The sequence below is a fragment of the Blennius ocellaris genome (genome assembly GCF_963422515.1).
Source record: "Blennius ocellaris genome assembly, chromosome: 20".
NCBI classification, from domain to species: Eukaryota; Metazoa; Chordata; class Actinopteri; order Blenniiformes; family Blenniidae; genus Blennius; species Blennius ocellaris.
The window spans coordinates 16,309,843-16,331,127 of NC_137669.1; the positions used below are offsets into that span (position 1 = coordinate 16,309,843).

At 40.1% G+C, this 21,285-nt stretch overlaps 3 protein-coding genes across 3 annotated transcripts; 2 read left to right on the forward strand and 1 right to left on the reverse strand.

Moving 5' to 3' along the window:
- Nucleotides 1-2,503: 2,503 nt before the first annotated feature.
- On the reverse strand, nucleotides 2,504-7,553 carry crabp2b (cellular retinoic acid binding protein 2, b). The gene is made up of 4 exons (XM_080516543.1): nucleotides 7,334-7,553; nucleotides 4,597-4,775; nucleotides 4,115-4,231; nucleotides 2,504-2,839 (listed from the first exon to the last, which is right to left on the reverse strand). The coding sequence occupies exons 1-4, from the start codon at nucleotides 7,413-7,415 to the stop codon at nucleotides 2,789-2,791; spliced, it is 429 nt and encodes a 142-aa protein (XP_080372669.1). The 5' UTR covers nucleotides 7,416-7,553; the 3' UTR covers nucleotides 2,504-2,788.
- A 2,457-nt stretch (nucleotides 7,554-10,010) lies between these two features.
- On the forward strand, nucleotides 10,011-11,584 carry mrps21 (mitochondrial ribosomal protein S21). The gene is made up of 2 exons (XM_080516183.1): nucleotides 10,011-10,127; nucleotides 10,964-11,584. Exons 1-2 carry the CDS (start codon nucleotides 10,045-10,047, stop codon nucleotides 11,142-11,144), a joined length of 264 nt encoding a protein of 87 aa, XP_080372309.1. The 5' UTR covers nucleotides 10,011-10,044; the 3' UTR covers nucleotides 11,145-11,584.
- Nucleotides 11,585-15,276: 3,692 nt separating this feature from the next.
- ciarta (circadian associated repressor of transcription a) lies at nucleotides 15,277-20,573 on the forward strand. Its single transcript, XM_080516339.1, has 6 exons — nucleotides 15,277-15,410; nucleotides 16,938-17,273; nucleotides 17,391-17,466; nucleotides 17,582-17,660; nucleotides 17,775-17,928; nucleotides 18,111-20,573. The coding sequence occupies exons 1-6, from the start codon at nucleotides 15,408-15,410 to the stop codon at nucleotides 18,471-18,473; spliced, it is 1,011 nt and encodes a 336-aa protein (XP_080372465.1). The 5' UTR covers nucleotides 15,277-15,407; the 3' UTR covers nucleotides 18,474-20,573.
- Nucleotides 20,574-21,285: the final 712 nt, after the last annotated feature.

The window sequence follows — 21,285 nt, forward strand, 5'->3', positions numbered from 1 at the left end:
CTAACGGGCCAGGTCATGACGCGTCCAGATGGCCCAAAAAATCTAACTCCCAGACCTGGTTGCCTCCCGATCCTAAAACCGCAGCATTCCTCACCCAATCAGGCAAGCCAAGGTTCCATGACATCACCACCCGAGGAATGAAATGGCTCCGGCAGCGTGTGGAAAGTGACCCCACTAAAGAAGACCGCGGCAGAGTACTCCAATCAGGCTTATAACCATTAGTCAAAGAGGTAATTCAGATAGAATTAGTTGTTGTGTGTGTGTGCGTGTGTGTGTGCGTGTGTGTGTGTGTGTGTGTGTGTGTTAATTTTCTTATTGAGCAAATAGCAGGGGGAACTTTCCATCCCCTCTGAGTGCACTTAATGTGCTGTGGTTTTGATGTGCACTTACACAACAGCATGGGTTTCAGTGAGTCCACTGACAATCTGGCTGTGAGAGAAAAGCACATGCATGATGCAGGAGGTTGTGTAACACATTCATACTGAGTTACACATAAAAAAAAAAAAATAAAATCTTTCTCTTTTATCACTCAGAAATACAGTGTTGTGCTTAAATGCAACCCAATAAGAATCAAAACACATGTTTGACCATGTGTAGCTATGGATTTTATGCCATCTTGAAGTTTTGCTCCTTTGAATTTCATTTTTAATTTCACATTTTTGCAATTTTACAAAATTAGCTTGATCATTATCATTAGATTTTTTTCCCCCCAGTATTACATTAAAAACATTTGATTATCTAATTTTTGAGGTTTCAGTTTCAAATCTTCTTAAAATTATCTTCAATTGATCTGGCACAAATGGAATAATTCAAATTAACCAATGTTACTGTTAATCATGCCAGTCTGCAAGAATCTTAATATATAAGAAATACATTTTCTTTTCTTGAATTGGAAAATATTGTGTGTGTGGGGGGTGTAATTCTTATTATAAACTATTGTGGAATAACAAAGTAACATTATGATCAATATAGAAATTTAAGGATTATAAATGTAAAATAAGAGAGTATTTATCCAAATGTTATGATTATGATTAGGGTTAGGGTTAAAGGAATACATTATAAAGTGATAGAGTGATAGAAGTGAGAAAAATGTGAGCATTTTGTATTTTTGTTTATGATCCAAGTTGATTAACAAAACACTTATTGTTCTCTTTTGGGAGATAATAACCTGGAATGGGTCATTTCCAGTATTTCAGAAGAGCTTTTTGAGCGTCAGGTCTGAAGGTTAATGGTCCCAGTGGAGTCCTTCAATTAATCTGGGCGTAGAAGTCAGAGAAGAAAGCTTGTGTTTGGATGTTTGCAGGTTCAAATCCTGCTGCTGTGGCAGCTCACTGCTCCTTATATGTGTAGTTGTATTGAATAAAACAGTTTTCTCAGCGGTTCCCCAAGAGCTTCAATAAAGTGTGCAACTAGAGTGCAGTAGTGACACACTACAGAATGTGCATAGTGCATGGGAAGATGCTACGAGACTTAAATGAGTGTAATAAGACATTTCCTCACATTGTAAAGTGCCGGCACACAGCAGGATGAAGTCCCAGTGGACATAATATACAAACTGCACACCGCAAAAACCCGTGATTACGATTCATCTTTGCTGTGAATGGTGAGTGCAGGACTGCCACTTTCTGCTGCAAGCAAACACACATGAGAAAGTTCATCCTGATACCTCCGTCCACCCCGCTGCCTGCTCAGCATTTGTGTATCTTAAACTAGGAAATGCTTCAGAGGGGTCCTTGTCTGGGCAATGTTTAAAAAAAAAAAAAAAAAAAAAAACCCTGGAAAAATCATCACCGCTGCAGCAGAACTGCCGTCAGGAAGTGGCTGAGAGACCCCGAGGGAGCATTTTTCACAGCAAGGTGAAGTCTGTCTGGGGCCGAACTGGAGCCGTTTGAGCTTTTGTGGCGTATTGGAAAGAATTTGGAGACTGGATCCTTGCAAAAACTATCGCGTTCTGCAAACGGGGCTTTCTCCTCGCATTTGAAGAGTATTTGTGTATTTTTGTTTGCCTCCGATATGTTGGAAAGTGAGTTTGGAGAGGAAACAGCTGGGAATCTCCCTGCACAGCCCGACAGGAGGCTATTTAACACTTGGTGTGTATATGTAGAGGAGAGGGAGGAGGTGGGGTTTCATCCAGCACAAGTAGGTTCAGCTGGGAAGGGGAGCAAAGGAAGTATAACCTCTCCTGATGCTATGAAATTAATTTTCTCATGGCCACTCTCTGGCTCTCCACTCCCTGTTTCCCCCTTCGCCTTTGCCAAGTGTCACCGCGTGCAGGGTTTTTAAAATGTAAATCGTCTTTGGGAGTTTTCAAATTAATTGAGCCCATACTGTCATGAGCTATGATGACAGAGAGCATGCAGAGGATGAGGAATGTGGAGAGCTGGAAGGGGGGAAGAGGGTGCGGAATAATGGAGAGAGTACAAATGGCACAGAGCGATGTAAAGTGATACGCAAGTAAACAACAGGGGAATAGGCAGTTCAGGGAGGAGGCAACGTCCAGGGCTGGAGGAGAATTTGTATAAAACAGTTTATTAACATCACTAAAAAAGATTTAGCCACGGTGTGTTAAAAAAAAAAAAAAAAAGGACTGCGTGACTTTTCATGAATACATAAAGTGTTTTGTTTTTCGCTGATACAAAGGGAGTTGCCGAATCAACTGCAGCCTTTTTCTACAGTTTGAGCAACGTCTGACCAGGCGCCGGGGAGGGTTAAAGAGGTGAAACGAAGCGGGGGAAATGTACATCAAAACAGACGGATTGTATGACAGACAGTAGTGAAAAAGATTTCCTCATTCTCTCTCGTACACTCTGGTGCAGACAACATCTCCAGCAGTCATTGTCTGAAAGAAAAGAGCAACAGAAGGACAGGGGGAAACTTTTAGTATGACTTTATGCTACAAAAAAAAAACCAAAAAACAAACAACATTCTATCAGCAAATAATACATTGATCAATAAATCAGCACAAGTTGATTGAAAAACACCATGACACATGATTATTCTGCTACAAAGAGCTGAATTAGTTTTTGCATACAAATTGCAAATAGCTTTGTTTTATGCAGTAACGTCCCATTAAACTGATGTAAGCACTATTCCTGCAATATTAATCTAATACTTAGTGATAAGTGTTGTTTAAATAGCCCAAATCAATACTCTTCATGTAGATCACTCTCCCTTGCAGTTCTTTTTATCAAGTCCCTATTAAAAGGACTAAAAATATTCACCTTCAAGCTGAGGAGGTGTAATTAATCAAAATAACTCGCACTATAAAGCTATATAGTCATAAAAGACAAGTTTCATTGAAGTGTTAGAGGGAATGTTGTAATTTATCAGTCAGATTAAAAAGAACAGATTCGTGGGCTGTCGGTTCATTTCCTAAATGTCGGATAAATGAACAGAACTGTGGCCTTGTAACACCAGACCTGCTTCTGGGATCTCTTCCAAATATTTCACTTTCCAGATAAAATGTCTCAATTTTAACTGAATTTTGATCCATTCATTCTATTGGGTATTGGGACATTTCAGACCTATTAGTTTGTCATGAATTCACCAATAGCAGTCATGAACATCTGAGTAAACGCCATAATTATTAATCTTGCATGGCCACTGCTGAGCAAACAATTAATCCATCAGTAACTGGGAAGTGGGAAAGTTCCAAACTCCAAGTGAGGAAAGGACAACAGAACAACGGCAGATTGGAAATTTCAGAGTGGAAAGTTGGAAACACGGAAAGACTTGTGACTTTAAATGACAAGTAGTTTTATCTGACCTAAGGCAGTTAAAATGAAATGAAATGCAATTTAAAACAACACATTCAACATGACGTGTTTTATTACATTACGAATACTTGTAAGTCATGTGTCTACAGTTCTTTTTGTAAGTCTTTTACTTGTTTTCATACGAGGAGGGACTTTTCCTAACTGTTGACTTCTTTCCAACTTCCACAGCTGCATGAATGCAACATAAATACAATCTAATAAAGCTGCTCAATTCAGAATCTTGGTTTTGTTTTACAACCTGCTTAAAACTTTTTTTTTTATGGCTTATAAAACATGTGCACTAGTAACAGACTGGATTATATGATCATTTTTGACCATTTTATACTGTCAATAATTACCAGTATGAGTTTCCCGTCATTTGTGAGCTCCCGGGTCCACGCCGTCTTTGGCCCGTCGCCTTTCTGTAAAGTCTGTTCGCAGCTGATCTTTCTGTCCGTTTCCCACTTTGGAAAACTCTGCAATGGATTCACACGAGAAGAGAATTAACGACTGACATCATTTCAAACATTCTGGGTGCCAAAGTTACGGCGAGATTTGGGTTTGGTCAAAACTGCCCGCCGTGCCGAGCGGCGGCTCGGGGGACACTTTTATGGGCTGTCAAAAACAATGTCCTTCATCACTCACACAGTTTTGAAGAAATGAAGAACAGATCTCTGTATTATCGCCACGGCCGACTCTGGAGTTTCACTCAAATGATTTCCATGTGGTTTTTCAATTTTTTTCTTCTGTATGTGAGTTGTGCTGCCCTCGGCCAAATCCTGGTATGCATGTACTTGGTAAAATGTGGGGATGATTTGTGCGAAGCAGGAGGATAGTGTACCGTGCAGGGACGTCCATCCACCGTGGCCTCGCTGAAGGACTGACCCACGGTGAAGGAGACATGTGTGGTGCGGACGCTGGTGGACGTCTTGATGGACAGGCTCTCCCCCTGCTGAGTGATTTCCACGGCCGGGCTGGAGGCCGCCGTCGCTGCAATCTTCCTCAGGAACATATTCACACCTGGACGCACACCAGCAGAAAGGCCTTTGGTGGCGGGCTATGAGCTGAATGAATATATTCACAGTCGTGCGCACCAGTGGGTGTTTTTTTAATGAAAGTTTATTCACAGCGAGGCGCAGTTCTCGATCCAATTCCCAATGCTCTGAGCTCAGGCTTGGATGGAACTCAGAGCGGGCGGGAAGAGGTTAGGAAAATCTTTTCTCGGTTTCACTTCAGTGCGACGACGTCATCTGATGTTTTGAGGCTCAGCGGCAGCATTTATGACAGAGGCACAATGAAATTCATGCCGTTTGTTTTTCACAACGTCCATGTTTGCTCACAGTCTGTCTTCTCACTAGTGTTACAAATGTTATAAATCAACCACAGCTATGAGCTCGAAACAGTTCCAGTTTAATTTCTTTGCTCCAAGTCGGTGCAGGCTGGTATTTTCCACCGTTTTGTATTTACCAAAGCCACATGGACCTGAAATCTCATGAGTTTAGTCCGAACTATTGCCAGTAATATAAAACAAATGCAATTTACGCCCCGCTGTGTGGCTTCGTTAATCACTGGTCACTGTGACGTTATTAAATCTGTGGATCACACGAAGAAAAAGTTATTTTACAATGAACTAAAAACTCTCTTGGATCTGAAAAAAGAAAAAAAGATTTAAGTAAGGGTTAGATTTATGGCTGCAACGTCTGGGTATTGCTCAGAAAGGATGTACAGTGTCTACATCAAATTCCTTCTAATGATGGAATTTTCTTTACATGCGTCATGGTCATGCAAAAAGGCGGCATAGTGATGCTCAGAAAGTAAAGTTATTCTCTCAAGATGGAAAATAGTCTGTCTTTATTCTACAGCACGCTGAAGTTTGCCTCCTCTTCAGTGGAGAAATGCGCAACATTAGCTCGGCGAAAGTAAAAGCCCTCCCATGGTATTACAGACTGGATAAATGAGTTGAGCTAATTTAATCCTTGGCAAAAGATTATGTCTAACTTGACATTTGCCCTGGCATTTTTCCTTAAAACCTGACACAACTGTGAATTAGTGTTTTGCAAACTACATCAATGTATTTTATTGAAGGGATCGGGTTGAGGACAGTTTTTTTGTTGTTGCAAAAACAAAGGAAATTGGGATAATAACAACTATTCATGCCTACACTTCAAAACCAAACTTAAAGAGAGGTTAATCTGGCCATCAGTGCGGGTGTTTGAGCTTTGAGCACAGCTGACACTTGGTGGAGGGGAACGTACACTTTGAACAACAAGCAAACTGTCAAACAACCACACACAGACACATTCACACATGAAACCAATAAAGCTCGACCTCTGCATGCACAGCGAGGCCACGCAAACTCCATACAGACGGACATAAAACTTGGTTATTTGTGCTGTACTCACCACTACACACGTCGTAGCTGCAGAAAGTTTGTTTTATGAAATGTTCCAAAGGCATATTTCACATGTTTTCACATATTCTGAACACCCTTCTACTGGTTTATGTCCTTTGCATCTGCTTGTGATGACGCTGGAGTTTTTTTTTTAACCACTATAGTGTCGCTATGCAGTTGACCGAATGACATTCTGACAAGAAATGTGGACCATGTCAAACAAAGACCCAGTGCCTCCTGACCTCTTGGTCCCACTGGCTTGTGCCTGGCTGATTCAATAATCCATGCATGGATTTGCAAGCGGAGGGAGAAAAAAAAAGAAACAGGAATTTGAGCATGAAGTATGTAGGCTGGATTAAAGTAACTTGTCAGTGTCTGTTGCAGAGATGTAAAATAAATCTGAACTTTCTGGAGGCAATTTAACTTTTGCCATTTTGAGGCAAAATGTGAGATGGATTATCTTCAGAGTGTTCAGCTCAGACCATATTTGCTCATGGACACACACACACACACACACACACACACACACACACACACACACACACACACACACACACACACACACACACACACACACACACAGACAGACAGAGTCAGATTGGACCAGGGAGGCCCCCGGCAGTGGAGGAAAGCCAGTCTCAGAGCTGGCTGGCTGCTGGGGCCCATGTCAAGGCTTAGTTCCGTTTACACTGGCTCTAATTACAACCGCATGAGGAGGAACCCGGCTTCAGATGAGTCTAATCTAACATTCCTCCACAGGCTATTTGTCTTGAGATTTTTTATGGATGCCACTGGATGGCCCATCCATGACCTTTCTGACTCGAGGAAAACCTAAAACTGCTTACTGCCCATCATCATGAAGCTTAATATCCCCAGGAACATTGCAGGATGTGCAGATTGAACCGCAGAGAAGCCCCCTCTCAGACCACAGAGGTGCAAATCATAATTCCACATGCAAAGTGTTTGACACGTCTTGAAATGCGAGAAACGTGGACTTTGTTTCTATTTAATTGCGTGCAAATTAAGAACAGACCAGACTCGTAGGTGAGTAAAAAAAAAAAAAAAGCCAACGTGTATCTTAAATCATAAAATAATGAAAGACTTAAAAAGTCTGCATGTTTAATGTGTGATCGATTTGAAATATTGAATGATCAACAATTTGTATTATTTCCCCCCCCCTACTTACCAAGCGCTTTCAAAAGTTCCTCGAAGTTTTCCGAGGACTTCATCGTCCATTTTCCAGCGAAATCTGCCACTTTGCTCTCCATTGCGATGAAAGGCGCTTGCAGAGATCTTGCAGATTAAAAAAAAAAAGAGACCCTGCGCTCGGTATCTGACTTGTCTGTCCCTGTTAAAAAAGTCAACCGGTTCGCAGAGCCTTCTCCTCCTCTGCCTGCATCTGCACCTCCTCCATTCATTGGCTGACAGCTCGTCTGGAGCTGATGCTGGTCCAGCCCATGCAGAGGCTGATGGCAGGGAGGGACTTTCCCCCTCCTGCTTCCACCCTCCACTTCTGTCAGCATGGTGAAAGATTTGGATACGAGCTGAAAAAATGCACTTCCAGTAAATCTTTTGATGCTGATGCACAACCTGCTGTTTGCATAAGAAAAGTGTTAATTGTGTGTGTGCTTTTTTTTAATGATGTCACAAAGCTGGTCATAATAATTTGACCAGATGTGCAGAAAATGAGCATGCGGCTTGTTAAATTTAGCAATGCAGCTGCGATAAATCTCTTAAGAAATACATTTGCAAGCTGATGCTATGAGTTGCTTTTTCAGAAACTTGATATGAGATCAGATCTCAAAGTTAAATGTGTTTGGCCCCTGACTTGCAGGCGGGGGACCTGGTAATGAAAGAGAGAAAAGATACCACGTCCAGCTGGAAGCTATCAGGAGGTGCCACTCAAAACCTTTTAATTGTCGTCAACTCACAATTCATCATGATTTTAGTTCAACTTTCATGTTTTCATCTCATCTGATCAGTGGACAGTGGCTGTTTGCATCTCTGCGCTGTGATCTGTGTATTCAGACCTATATGAGTGTATTTGTTTAATAGTTTGACACTGAAGCTTGTGATGCAGCTGCTTGCAATGGGAGAAAGACAAGGTACAACCTGGACACTGTCTCACGAATCAAACACAATACAAATAATCACAAGACAAACACAACAGCAGACATAATATAACTTTGGATCTAGAGAAATCCAAACATCCTATGCTTTTTTTATCCTTTTTAGGGCCAATGTTAATGTTCATGAAAATATACAAATGAATCCACACAGGAAGATATAGCCTCCTTACACAGCAAGGCAAATTGATTTGCACCAAGTAACACATTTTCAAATTAAAGTGATAAATAACAAGGGACAAATGAGAAATGAAGAGCTAAGTGCTTTATCTGACAAACAAATTGCTTTATCTTAAAATAGACCAAGTTAAACTGATAAAGAAGACTAAATCAGTAGATGTTGTTCAACCTTGTTTCTTAAAAAAAAAAAGAAAAAAAAATATGTTCACTCAGAGTACCCATGATAAAAGGAAACTGGTTGAAAGAGTCTCTCATTGCAAACTTTCTCCCTCACACATACTCATCCATTCACTGCCAGGATTATTTCATCAGGTCAGGATCAGAAGGGATGCCTGTGGAAACACGATGCACCACATTCACGCAACAAAAAGAGTTGTGATGTTATCTGTGCAGACTGTCTAAGCATTCCTCCTTGTGGCACCACGTGGATACACTTATCCTATTGAGTTACAGTGACATGGGAATTAACCTGTTCGACTGTTTTATGGGGAGAGAGAGAGGGTCCATAAAAGCACCTTTGGATGCAAATTAGACCTACCGTTCCATGGCGACATTCACCGCTGGCTGACCTCAGACTCGGAGGACAACAGCAGCTCAGGGATGAGAGAGAAAAATGAGAATGGCCCTGATGAAAGAAGAACAATGGACACTGATGTTTCTGTTGCTATGACAACAAATGTAGCTCATAAGCTTGTATTTCCCTGAAAATCACCTGCACACAGTCTGCACACAGACTACCTGTTTATAAGTGGACAGCAGGTTTGAGGTTTGCACATATGATATATGTAAATTGTTGTAATTTTTTTAATCTTAATAACTTATGAAACGAAGATTTTTGGTTTTTTTAAAGTTGAAAGATAAGGAATCAAACCATATTATATAATTCATTACTCTTCTGACTTTCAACACACAAAATGTTCTTACATTACAAAGTTTAGCCTCTGGGTGGCGACATTACTTCAGAATTGTATCATTCTGCCAAACAAAAACTATATTTAAGTCTAAAATCTATCTATCTATCTATCTATCTATCTATCTATCTATCTATCTATCTATCTATCTATCTATCTATCTATCTATCTATCTATCTATCATTTGGTTTATAATTTGTATTATTTTAATATTTCTTATCTTCCTTCCACCCTAAACTACTCAACTGCTCAACCACTTTGCATCTGTAAATAAACGTCCCTATTGTGTAACATAGAGAATTGACAGAACAATGCCAGAGGACAAAGTTTAAAAAAAAAAAAAAAGTCTGTGGAGTTCAGTTGTTCACAAAGCTCAATAAATGATGATTTGTTTGTCATGTTATGTATCTTTCGAAGCGTGGATGTGAGCTGAATAAACACAAGTTTATAGGAGTTGTGTACTACTATAAACTTGTGTTGGTTGTGGTGACAGAAAACAAAAATAATGCAAAGTAAGTGAAGGAATATCGCATTTTAATAACGTTTTTAATAAGCCGAGTGAAGCGTCACTTGGGTGAAGCGTCACCTGGCGTCACTTTATGAGTATCTTCTCCCATACGGAACCTTTAGTGGTTCGAGGTTCCCCTCCGGAAATCTTTTGTGCGGACACCCGGTTCAACATGGCGAGGCACCTCCGCTTCATCGCTCGGACGGTGATGGTTCAAGAGGGAAATGTCGATGATGCGTATAAGACCATGAACAGGTTAAATTTCTGTTTCATATCGTTAAAATCGTATCAGAATGGTATTTCTTTCCGACGAGTGACAGGCCAACGTTCGCTGTGTTGCTGTTAGCCTGCCACTCAATGTCACATATCTGCGCATGCGCAGCGGCGGTGTTGCGTAAACGCTCTAAACGTGAGGTGTTTGTTTTGGTCTCGCAATGTTCTGATATATATACACGTTTAGTAGATTATTATTGTTTTTATTTATAACCACAACTCTTCACTGTCGCTGCCCTTGAATTTCATTTAATTGTACACCGTGAGAGGAAAACTCATAAAATCACACGGAATTGTCTGATAATGCAACTATGCGGGCAATAGTGAAGAATTGTAATAATTAGGAATGGCGTAATTTTCTCTGGAGTGAAAAGCAACTGAAAACGTATGCCTATTATGGTTGTGAATGAAGCACATTTACACACTCATTTGTAGTATATACATAATTCATCATTGCACACATGTGGGTCAAAACGTGACTGGTACAAATAGATTTAAAAAAAAAAAAAAAAGATTGGCGTGTGCCTGATTGTGAAATCTTTAATCATACAACACTATAGTTAATACAATTTTCTATCATGGGTGACATATTTTATGACAAATTACCACCAAGTAATCTTTGGAATTACTTAAAACAGTATGCAATCAAATATAATAAGAAACCAGATATCAATATTTCATATCATTGTCCACCAAAACCACATCAACTCCAGTGTAATTAACTCTTCGGTTGGCACATATGTGTGTTATTAAAAGACAATCGCACTTGTGTGCTTCTGTTTTTAATCACTCATTTCCCCCGTTTCTTCGTACTCCAGGATCCTGAGTCAGGATGGGATTCTTGAGACCGTGAAGCGCAAACGCTACTACGAGAAGCCCTGCCGAGAGCGCCAGCGCAAGAATTTTGAGCTCTGCCGCCGTATCTACCACACGGAAATGGCCAGAAAGATTGCCTTCATTTCCAGGACCAACCGACAGGATCCCTGGCTCGGCTGCTAGAACCATGAAGTGGGTTGATAAGACGATCTTAAGACTGGGCTGGTTTGGTACTGGAAGACCCCAAAAATATGCATGGCGTTGCATTGACAGACTTTGGAAGTAATGTTGACGATGTTCATGGCGTACCGTCACTGCAGGAAAATACGTTTTCGTTGTCTATCTCCACATACTTTGACTTGAAAAGTGCCGAACTTGTACTTGAAGGGAACAAATTAATTAATGCTAGTATTGCTTGTGATGAAAAAAGTTAATAAACATTTAGTTGGTATTATTAATCTCTGTGATTTAATTTGTGACTTTTTGTATTTATCATTATTAAACAACAAAAGAAAGTATTGTATTCTCTAAACACAGCAGGGAGTCATATTTCCTACATTAAAGCTATTAAGTAGTTAAATGCGGCATTGTTTCCTCAAGGAAGTTCAGGAGGTGCGGGACACGTTTGGTGTGAACGGTCGGCCTCTCAAGCTCAGCAGCAGCTTGCTGTAAATTAATTCAAGGTCACTGACGCACAGTGTGATGTTAATGTCCGTCGATCATGTCGGCCGCCTCCTGCAAGCTCCGGTAAGCAAGACGCCCCAGCCGTGCACATCTGTCAGACGCTGAGCTTTTTCACCGCGGGGAGCCGTAACGAGCGCATTCGCTCTCGCCTCTCACTCGGGGAGACGGAAACATTTTAACCTCTCCGCCTCGTCTCCAAGGTGACCAGGCCAGGTCACAAAACCTGCCCTGTGGCTTCAGGAGGCGAGTGGCATGGTCGGTACTGAAAGAGCAGTATGATGGATGTTTAACAATGTGAGAGCTCTGATACCTGCTTTAAGTGACTTAATTCACTCACAATTTGTTCCCCAGGACATCCAGCCATGGTTTTGAGTGCAATTTCCTAATTGTTTTCAACATTGAATTCATGTTGCAGCTGACACGATTTCTATATTTATAACCATAACTCCACACATTGGGATAAATACATGATTCTAAAACTATCAGAAAGTGAGGAAATAAACCTTTGCATCTACATCCAAGTCAATAATGTACCCCCCCCCCTTCCGCCAAAAGACTCCTGCATTACGACTGTCCAAAGACCCGAATCACCACAGTGTCATGTTTTTAACATTGAAATTTTACAGTAATACAGAAGAATTGCATTGGAAAATGTTGTCTAGTCACTCACACTTTTCACATTTGTTGTTTCTACAGCCATGAATTAGAATAAATTCAGGCATCCTAATGTGGTTTTCAGTTGTTAGTATTCACTGACTGAAGTAAAATAAAAAAAAACTTGCAGTGTTTTAGGAAGATACTGCAGTCGAAACAGAAATATTGGTACTATATATATAATGTCAGTAAGTCTTTCCAAGAAACAGCTAAGCTGAGTATTCTGTAGTATATGGTGTGCAGTGTCTGTGCTCAGGCATATTGTAAAACGTGCAAGTATTTATGTTGGCCCTATTCCATCATAAACACAACAACATAACCACTGCGAGGACAAACCTTCCTGTCAGTTTTTTTCCATTTGCTCGGCACTTGCGCAGTTGTAGCACGTTGGCTGCTCCTTGTGATTTCTAATTTAGATGATACCGCCTGCTAATAATAACAGTCACAATCTGTTCCGAGTGTGGCAGCACTGGTATTTTCAAATATTCTAGTTGCTGTCTTAGGTTTTTACCCTAAGTCTTTTTTATTTTGTCAAGTGACAATATTTGTTGTCATTTTACCCAAGAATTTACTACAGGTATTTAACTATTCTCTAACAGCTGTATATTGGCAATACTATAAAAAGCAACTAACCCAAAGCAAAACAACAACATTTGAGTAAATATCTCTAAACCAGTAAGACAGTAACATGTTGAAAATCTGAGAGCATATGCACGTGTTGAGTAGCTGCATCATTGCATCACATGTATAACCAACCTGCTGTCTGCCAAAGCTGCTGCTGGTAATGACTACCACTATGCCGCTTTATCAGTTGATGTTACTGAATGGTGACGTTTGCATGGTTACAATATCTGCACCACAATCAAACAAATCAGGTATTTCTTGCTTTTTCAAAACTTCAGGAACAAGCTGGAGTCTATTTGCAGTAAGGTGACCAAATTGACACAAACTTGTGCATCACAAAAGGGACATTACAGATTGGTTGTTTGGCCTGAGGACCCAGTACAGCCTGCTTGGAAACACCAAAGCTGGTCACTCAGCTTCCATTATGTAATTAAATCACTCTGTTTAGGGTTGTGCTTTCTCTCTATTGTCTCAACTGTTAATTAAATTGGACATCAGTTTAAATAGATATTTACACCAAAAATGACTTGTACCATATTATGTATTCATTTGTCATTTCTATTCCTTTGCTTCTACCAATAGTTGCATATCGGCTAGCATGTCTTAAATTCATATTAATTAGTATGATCATGGTCATCCGCATTTGTAAGCTTATCAAGTAGCTATTACATCCCACTGCAGGTAGCATCTTATTCTGCATGTGACCACGGAGGTGATTCACTCCCCCAGCATATAGCTTATTGTGTAATTATGTAAGACTGCCTTCCAAGTCATCTCTCGCTCTCTGTGGCACATGCTCCTAATCTTGTCTTACTTGAGTGGTAGTAACTACAACAATGCAACCAAGTCATGTGATCTGTGGAAACAACTTAGGTTGTTACATTCTTTAAGTTTTGATCCACATTGATTACACATGATTTGAGAGAATCAGTTCTATTAAAAGGTTTAGTTTGTTAGATATATGAGATTATGTACAATTATGTAATGCATTTTCATGAATGTGCTTTTTCTGGCTCATGCTTGTTATCTAATATAAGTTCAATACATGATACATCGCTGTATGACACAAGTTCGTAGATTTAAAGACATTCCTATGACTGGGAACAGCTGGAACAGCTAAGATAAGAATTTTTGTTGTTTTTTGTTTGTTTGTCTCAGACAGATCCCCTGTACACCACCACTGGTCCACATTTATATTGGCAGTCATGTTGAACAAAACAGACACATCGAGAGACACTTTCATGGCCATTATTTTACAACAAGGTTATGTTTTACTTCACGTGCCACATGCTGAAAGGATTTGAATATTGTGTTTTCCACTGAAATATGCTCAAGGAACTGTTTCATTACATAACAGTAGCATGTTTCCTGCAAACCCCCAACAAGTTGTTCATCCTACAGAAACAGCTACAGTTCTATCGTGGTATTTAATGCTGTATGAGGCAAGTAACCATATAGGTAACTTAAGTTTGGTTTTTTTGCCCAGTGCAAGAGGCAATAGGTGGGCTTTTTAAAGATATGTTTGGTCTAAATGTGACCAGTGAGCCCCATTTAGGCTCCTTTGTCACAAATATCAAATATCACATAGTACAATAACTTGGGCTCTCTGCAGGAACTCAGTGTATAAACAGTATTTTATGGAAATCTAGTGATTACTATTGTAATATTGCTAAACAATAAGTTGAAATGTGTGATTAAGTTCAGTTTAACTGTTTTAATACATATGCTGTTTCAAGTTGAGTGAACCAAATGGCTTGAAGTATGTGTCAATAAACTTTCTGCGGTTGACATGTGTTTTATGGAATTCTACAATAAAGGGGTTTTGTTTAGTTTAAAATATATATATATATAAATCAAACGTATTTTAAAATCCATCAACAAATCAAATGACGTTTGTTTGGAGGATTTGGACGCAATTTTACATATTGTAAAAAAAAAAAAAAAACATGGCACACGCTGTAAGCGACTTATTAACTTTTATTAACAGTAAAATGACATGCGAATCCTGGCATTTATCCGTTATTCGTTCGAAACTGTTATCAAACCAAAATTTCAAACACACAGCAGCTGCCGCGTGCTGTTCCTCTCGTTCTCAGCCACACCACCTACACGTGCTTCTGGGGGAGGCGGGGCGGGCTCGTGAATGGGACCAGCCAACCGGCGCGCCGAACGTAGCCCATTGGAGGAGCCAACAAACCAATGAGAAGCGAGAGAATCCCTCGCCGACCAATGGCGGCGCGGCAGCATGTCTGCACGTGTAGCGTCAGTTGAGCGGTGTGCGTACTCTTCGCGCGTGCTGGAGCTCGACCGTCAACTGAACACGAGCGAAGTGAGAGAGAGAGAGGGTGAGTGAGAGAGAGAGCGTGAGTACACTGGACAGCACGTCGAGTGCCTAAACACAGACTGAAGGCTGTTCAACGAGATTATCCTCCGCTATCGTCTCGCCTGTCTTCATCCGGAAAGTGAACGTTCTACTCTGCTAAGATGGTAAGATGTTCATTCTGTTATGTGTATTTTCACTAAATTATAATATAGATTTTACCCTGTCCGTCTGAATCGGCTTTTAGTTTACTAACCACTGTAAGTTCCACCTTCGGGTGATTTCTACATGTGCCGTGTTTCTTTACAGTGTTGCAAGTGCCAGATGAAGGCGAAACAAATATCTAAACAATAGGAGTGTAATGATCGAGCAATTTAGATGCGATGATGTGCAAAAAATATCTTCCAAAACATTTCTCAGGAGAAACGTGTCTTAGACTTGTTATGAAAAAGGGTAGATCAGCGGGTTTTGCAGTCAGACCTCTACTACGCTTAAAGCCTTTATGTTTTGAGGACTTCGTCGGTTTTAGATGCGATCAAGCATTTTAGGATAAGCGGTAACTTCTTCACCCCAGTGGTTTTTAATCACGATGTGCATGGCTGAGTCTCCACGGACGTGTTTACAACACTAAAGTTATGTTCGGGTTTTATTGCGTCATGAGTAACCTGCAGGCATGCCTGCAAGACTCCGCACCATTGGTGCCAAACGCATGTTGGACCCGACAATATCGTGTTGTTGCTGTTGAGGTTAGTCAGTAATCACAGTCAACACAGGATTAGTTTGTCCCGAGATGACCCAGCGTATTTATACTGGATATCACACAAACGTTGCTGGCACAGTGTTGTTGGCAATAGTTGACAGGAGCTATTCATAGTCTATTTACACACCACGATCCTAACCTAAATGCAACCATAAACATATGTACATTTGAAGGCGTGAGACAGCAAAATGTTCTCACTGGGTCTGTTTCAAAGTCAGCCTGCTCCACAGAAGCACACTTTGTGCAGCCTTCTTTGTACGTTTTGAAAGTGACTCCCTTGTCTTGTTTGGGTGTGACTTTTGATCATTCACAGCTCGGTGTGCCAAGTGCTGCTGAGACCTTTTTTTTTTTTTTTTTTTTTTGCATTATCCTGATTTGACGGTCCATATGAGTTGATGCAACACTCCCCACCCATAGCAGCAAGAAGGCACATTTATCTTTCAATGAGACCGATGAAAGGACTGTTGCAGTCTTCCTCTATTAAATATGTATTTTACATAATGATAGGAGTAACATTGGGAACATATACAGTGCCTATTTTTAGATTCACATGTGACAAACTTAATAATAATAATAACAACAACAATAATATGATAACATGTCTACTCTTTTACACCCCTATTGAAAGTATCCAAGAAAACATTACAGAGGACAACTGATTTTATGGAATATAAAATTTAGAAAAAAATAATTACATGGCTGATAAAGTAAGAGTTGTAAAAGGATGAAATTAAAAAGTCTTAAATATACCTGTAATACTTCACGTTGTGTGTAATAACAGTAAATTATACGGAATTGCAATGTTTGAATTCCTTTTTCAGGCACCTGCTATATCTGTGTGAAGTGTTTGCGAAATCTCACTTGGCGAGTTGTTACAGCTTTGTTTGTCCCTTTTTATGTTCTTCAATCTTATGGCTTCTCTTTTCATTCGCAGATGAATTCATTGAGCACTTCCTCCAAATGGCCGTCCTACGACTCGTTGCCCTCCACCTCAAGCTTCCTCCTCAGTGAGAGTGAGCAGACGGAGGACGAGGCCGATGTCTTCTCCGAGGGAGAAGGGGACAGTGGAATAAGAAGTCCTCTCTCAGCAAAAGAACAAATCGCACTTTCGGGAAATTACCTTCATTTCCCCCCTCGACCAGATCAGCGGCACTCCGAGTCTGAGCAGCGCTCCGACACAACCAAATGTAATGACTCGGCGTCTTTACCCAGAGCTGCCACCTTCAGAGCTTCGTCAGCGACGCCAGGGGACTTGGCCTTCGCTCAGAAAGTGAGCATACTTAAATTGAGCACTCGAAAGGTTTTCTTCGAGTTGTTTTTGTTATGCAAATAGCAGATTGGTGGTCTTTATATTAAACTGGTCTTTTTTGGGGGGATTTGATTACAGTGCGAAGATTTGCACCGGTTCATCCATCCTCTGCTTGAGCTTCTTCATGGTCTCCAGACTGGCCGATTTGATAGAGGTATGGACTTGGCAACACCCAGCATGTTTATTGTGATGAGTGCATGTTACCCTGCATTTGAACTCTTGCTTGTCTTTGATATTCCAATGAGATATATATTTTTATATGTTCACAGGTTTAACAAGTTTCCAACAGAGTGTTGCCATGGACAGATTACAGAGGATACTTGGAGTCCTGCAAAAACCAGAAATGGGGTAAGACCATGACAGAAATTGATGGCAGTGAACATGTTTGTTGTCGTTGACATGCAGTGTTTACCACGGCATAGACAATTGATTAATTTCCCTCGAACTCTTTCCTTCCTACAGTGAGAAGTACCTTCAAAATCTGCTGCAGATAGAAGTGCTTCTCAAAATGTGGTTCCCCCTGGTGGCTTTTAAGACGACAAGCATTTCGAAACAGAGCGACACTCCTGGACTCAAATCGCACTGGTGCCAAAATCAGCTCCACATGCCAGTTAAGGTGAGCTTCCTTTTTTACTCCTGTTGAATTGATCTGATAATATGTTAATCATCAGCCCTAAAGACAGACACATAGTTCACTCCAGGGGATTTTTACTAATCCCTTTCAATCTCTTCCTGAAAGCACCGGGCCTTTTGTTGTTATTGTTCTAATTCTCTTGTCTTTTATTTCCCCACCCCCAGAAACGAAAGCTGAGCTGGTCCCAGCTTGACCAATCTGGCAAAATCCCAAGCAAAGATCTCCACGATCAACACGGGAAGCATGGGAGCGACCGCCACGTGCCCTCACTTGACACCGTTTCCTCCTGTCGACCGTGCTCGCCCAAGAGATTTAAACCCCTCCAGCCCGGGGCGGCAGAGCCAGTTGGGGACGCCTGCACAGCTGGGGGAGAGTTTACAGACAGAGCGGGCCGTGTGAGCGGGCCGCCGTGTTTCAGTTTTACAAGGGAAAATCAGATTTGCCTGCCCTCCACGTGTGTCAGCCAGGCGACACAGGACAACTCCGTGTCCTCGAGCGACGCCGTCAGTGCGACTGACTCACCTTAGCTGACCTCGCTATCGCACGGAGGCGTCTCGGCATGCCCGGCAGGAGGCGGACTTGATTACATAAGAATAAAGTGTGGCGTAGAGCCCGTCTTGATGACTGGGAGGCACATTGAAACAGAAGAAGGGGGAGAGGAGTAGGAGGAGAAATACAGAGAGACACTTATTAACCCCTAAATGTCCAGCGTTGTTTAATGACACTTAAGTTATTGCACTATATCACCAGAAAATGTTTCTCTCTAAATATATTGTTTGTTTTTTGTTTTTGTTTTGTTTTTTACTCTTTTTTTTTCTAAACTGAGAAATGTTGGGAAAATATTTTATATGTATGTTACAGCCAAGGAGTTGATGCTCTGATCTTACTTTATTTAATCATTTTCTTTACAAACACAACCCCACCAATATGTCTCTGTGATGAAGGAAGAAACCATGGAGGGTCATTGTCAGGACAGTTTAAATCTAAAACAATACACGAAACACTCTTACAAGCAACAAAAACCTCCAGATTAGTTCGAGCTACACATAATGTTTCATTTCGCTTTGTCATATGTCATAGTAGGCCGAGTATTTATGAGCATTGTCATATGAACCTCGCAATTCTGCAAACGATAAAGTCCAAATTGAGAAGCAGAATTGAAAGCCTTACCTGTAGTGATGGTAATACCTGCTGCCCTGGAATTGATACAAATGATTAAAGATGCCATTTAGAAAACTGAAAGTAAATCCCCCCCCCCCCCCCCCCCCCTTGTGACAGGAACATATTGTGAAGACATGTAGCCGCAGCCAAAATGTGCCAAGCAATACCACTTTGCGTTATCATTTTGTACACAGCTTCTAATTGCTTCCTAATTGTTTTTTACAGCACTTAAACACGTGCAGCACCTTACAGCATCTTTTCTTACGTTTCAATGTAGTCAAACAGTAGATGTAGTCACATGCAAAATTGGCCAATAATCTATCAGGCTGGGCAGGGAAAGCAGAAGATACTACCATTCTATCAATTGCAACTTTATGTTGCCAGTGAGTAAATTCTATCAGTTAAAAAAAAGAAAGGAAAAAAAAAAAAAGACTTGAAAATGTTGTGTTTTAATATTCGTTTTTGTATTATGAACAGGCATTTGATATTTGAGCCTGTGTGAATTTGAACTGATGCAACAGCACTTTGGATGACTGAGGAAATGTTCTTCATCAAAAAGAGTTGCAATATAACTTATAAAAGCAGTACTTGAAAAACTGATTCCATCAGCAGTAATATTAGGAGATAATTGCTGCGTGTTATTGGAAAAGTTTGTCATTTTTAATGTGTTTTAGTTGACCCTTATGTATGGATGTGGTTTTGGCGTACGGAGCAAATTGAGTTCATTGTCCAGCTTATCTATTTGACCATAAATACAAATACAATTTGTCGTTACGAGCACAAAGAACAGCCTCCGTGTCCGGTTTTGCACTGGCAGGCTATATAAAATGTGTAACACTCAAAGTGCTTTACTGTTTATGAACGAGTAAGAACTAACACAGAGATGTTTTAACCACAACAGTTTCCATTTCTGAACACATCACTTCTTTTTTTTTTGTTTTTTTGTTTTTTTGTTTTTTACTGCATTTGGGCGTTGTACCACAAACTCTTTATATTGGGTATCATTCATGTTGAATGACATTTGATCTCTGGAGGTTTTCCACCAGTCAGCCTTACTTTTACACACAAAAGTAACCATAAGCCTGTCTGACATTCAAATCACAGAAAAAAGAAGGTCATCCATGGTAAAGTCATCAATTTACCACTTCTGTCATTGAAAACCAAATATGCTGCTGTGTAGACGTCACTCAGGCTTCTTCACTTGTGATTTATGATTTATTAAAAAAAAAAAAAAAAAAAAAGAGGAAATCATAAGCACAAGACATAACAATAGCCTAGTGTAGATTTGGTATGTTAAATGCAGCAGCATACAGTACCCTTTGGTGTACTGGGTTACACTTCATTTTTGAAGTTGGAGTTTAAAAGAAATTCTCTTAGTTGTGTGTCCTGAAGTTTTGTTTTTACTTTCTATTATTTTTCTCTATTTCTATTTCTTTCTTATTTAAATAAAATTGTTGATTGCTTGTTAATGCACATTTTTCTATAATAAAAAAGACATGGTTTATCAAAGAACATCATTGTTGAGTTTTTTTTAAATATATGAACTTTAAAATCAAATGACAGTTGAAATTAGATTTTATTTGGTTCCTTTTTTATTCAAACTTATTTCCTTTTGTACTTAATCTTACACTATAACAGCAGGATATTAAGTGAAGATAGCAATTTGATCTTTAGGCATATGGGACTACTTGGTGAGCCTAAAACTGCCTACAGTTGCAAATCTCAATGTTAATGAAGCTCTGGATAAAGAGTGATAGAATAAACTAACTAATCATACTATAAAAGCATCCTTTCGGAAACTACTTATTCTAATATTTCTATTTTAGGGTACAGTGGGCAGCCACTTTAGTGCTCTCTGGAGACCTGCCGCAATGGGGTTCTCACTTGTGAACTATTGATCCCAAGTGCGCTTTTCGAGTCTCTCAGCCACTAATGCCCCATAAGATGGACTATATCTTTTGACCCATATGGAAATCCATCTTATGTACAATACAGAAGACTAAGTTGTCCACTCACACGGAAATGTTTAAATTGTGTTATTCACAACATAAATATATTCAAGCGTAATGGACTAATTAACATGAACTGTTTTATTCAAAGAAACACGGCTAAGTTTTTTTTTTCATAAACACTTGATAAGCACACCATTTATTTCAAATATTTTAACTTCGTTGTTTT

Coding starts and splice junctions, on each gene's coding strand:
- ciarta (XM_080516339.1), top strand. Junction 17,274..17,390: donor ACTTGGCCTTCGCTCAGAAA/GTGAGCATACTT, acceptor ATTTGATTACAG/TGCGAAGATTTGCACCGGTT. Junction 17,661..17,774: donor CTGCAAAAACCAGAAATGGG/GTAAGACCATGA, acceptor TCCTTCCTACAG/TGAGAAGTACCTTCAAAATC.
- crabp2b (XM_080516543.1), bottom strand. CDS start 7,415: ATGGAGAGCAAAGTGGCAGATTTCGCTGGAAAATGGACGATGAAGTCC. Junction 4,232..4,596: donor TGGATGGACGTCCCTGCACG/GTACACTATCCT, acceptor AATCCATTGCAG/AGTTTTCCAAAGTGGGAAAC. Junction 2,840..4,114: donor ATGACGGGAAACTCATACTG/GTAATTATTGAC, acceptor CTTTTCTTTCAG/ACAATGACTGCTGGAGATGT.
- mrps21 (XM_080516183.1), top strand. CDS start 10,045: ATGGCGAGGCACCTCCGCTTCATCGCTCGGACGGTGATGGTTCAAGAG. Junction 10,128..10,963: donor GCGTATAAGACCATGAACAG/GTTAAATTTCTG, acceptor TTCGTACTCCAG/GATCCTGAGTCAGGATGGGA.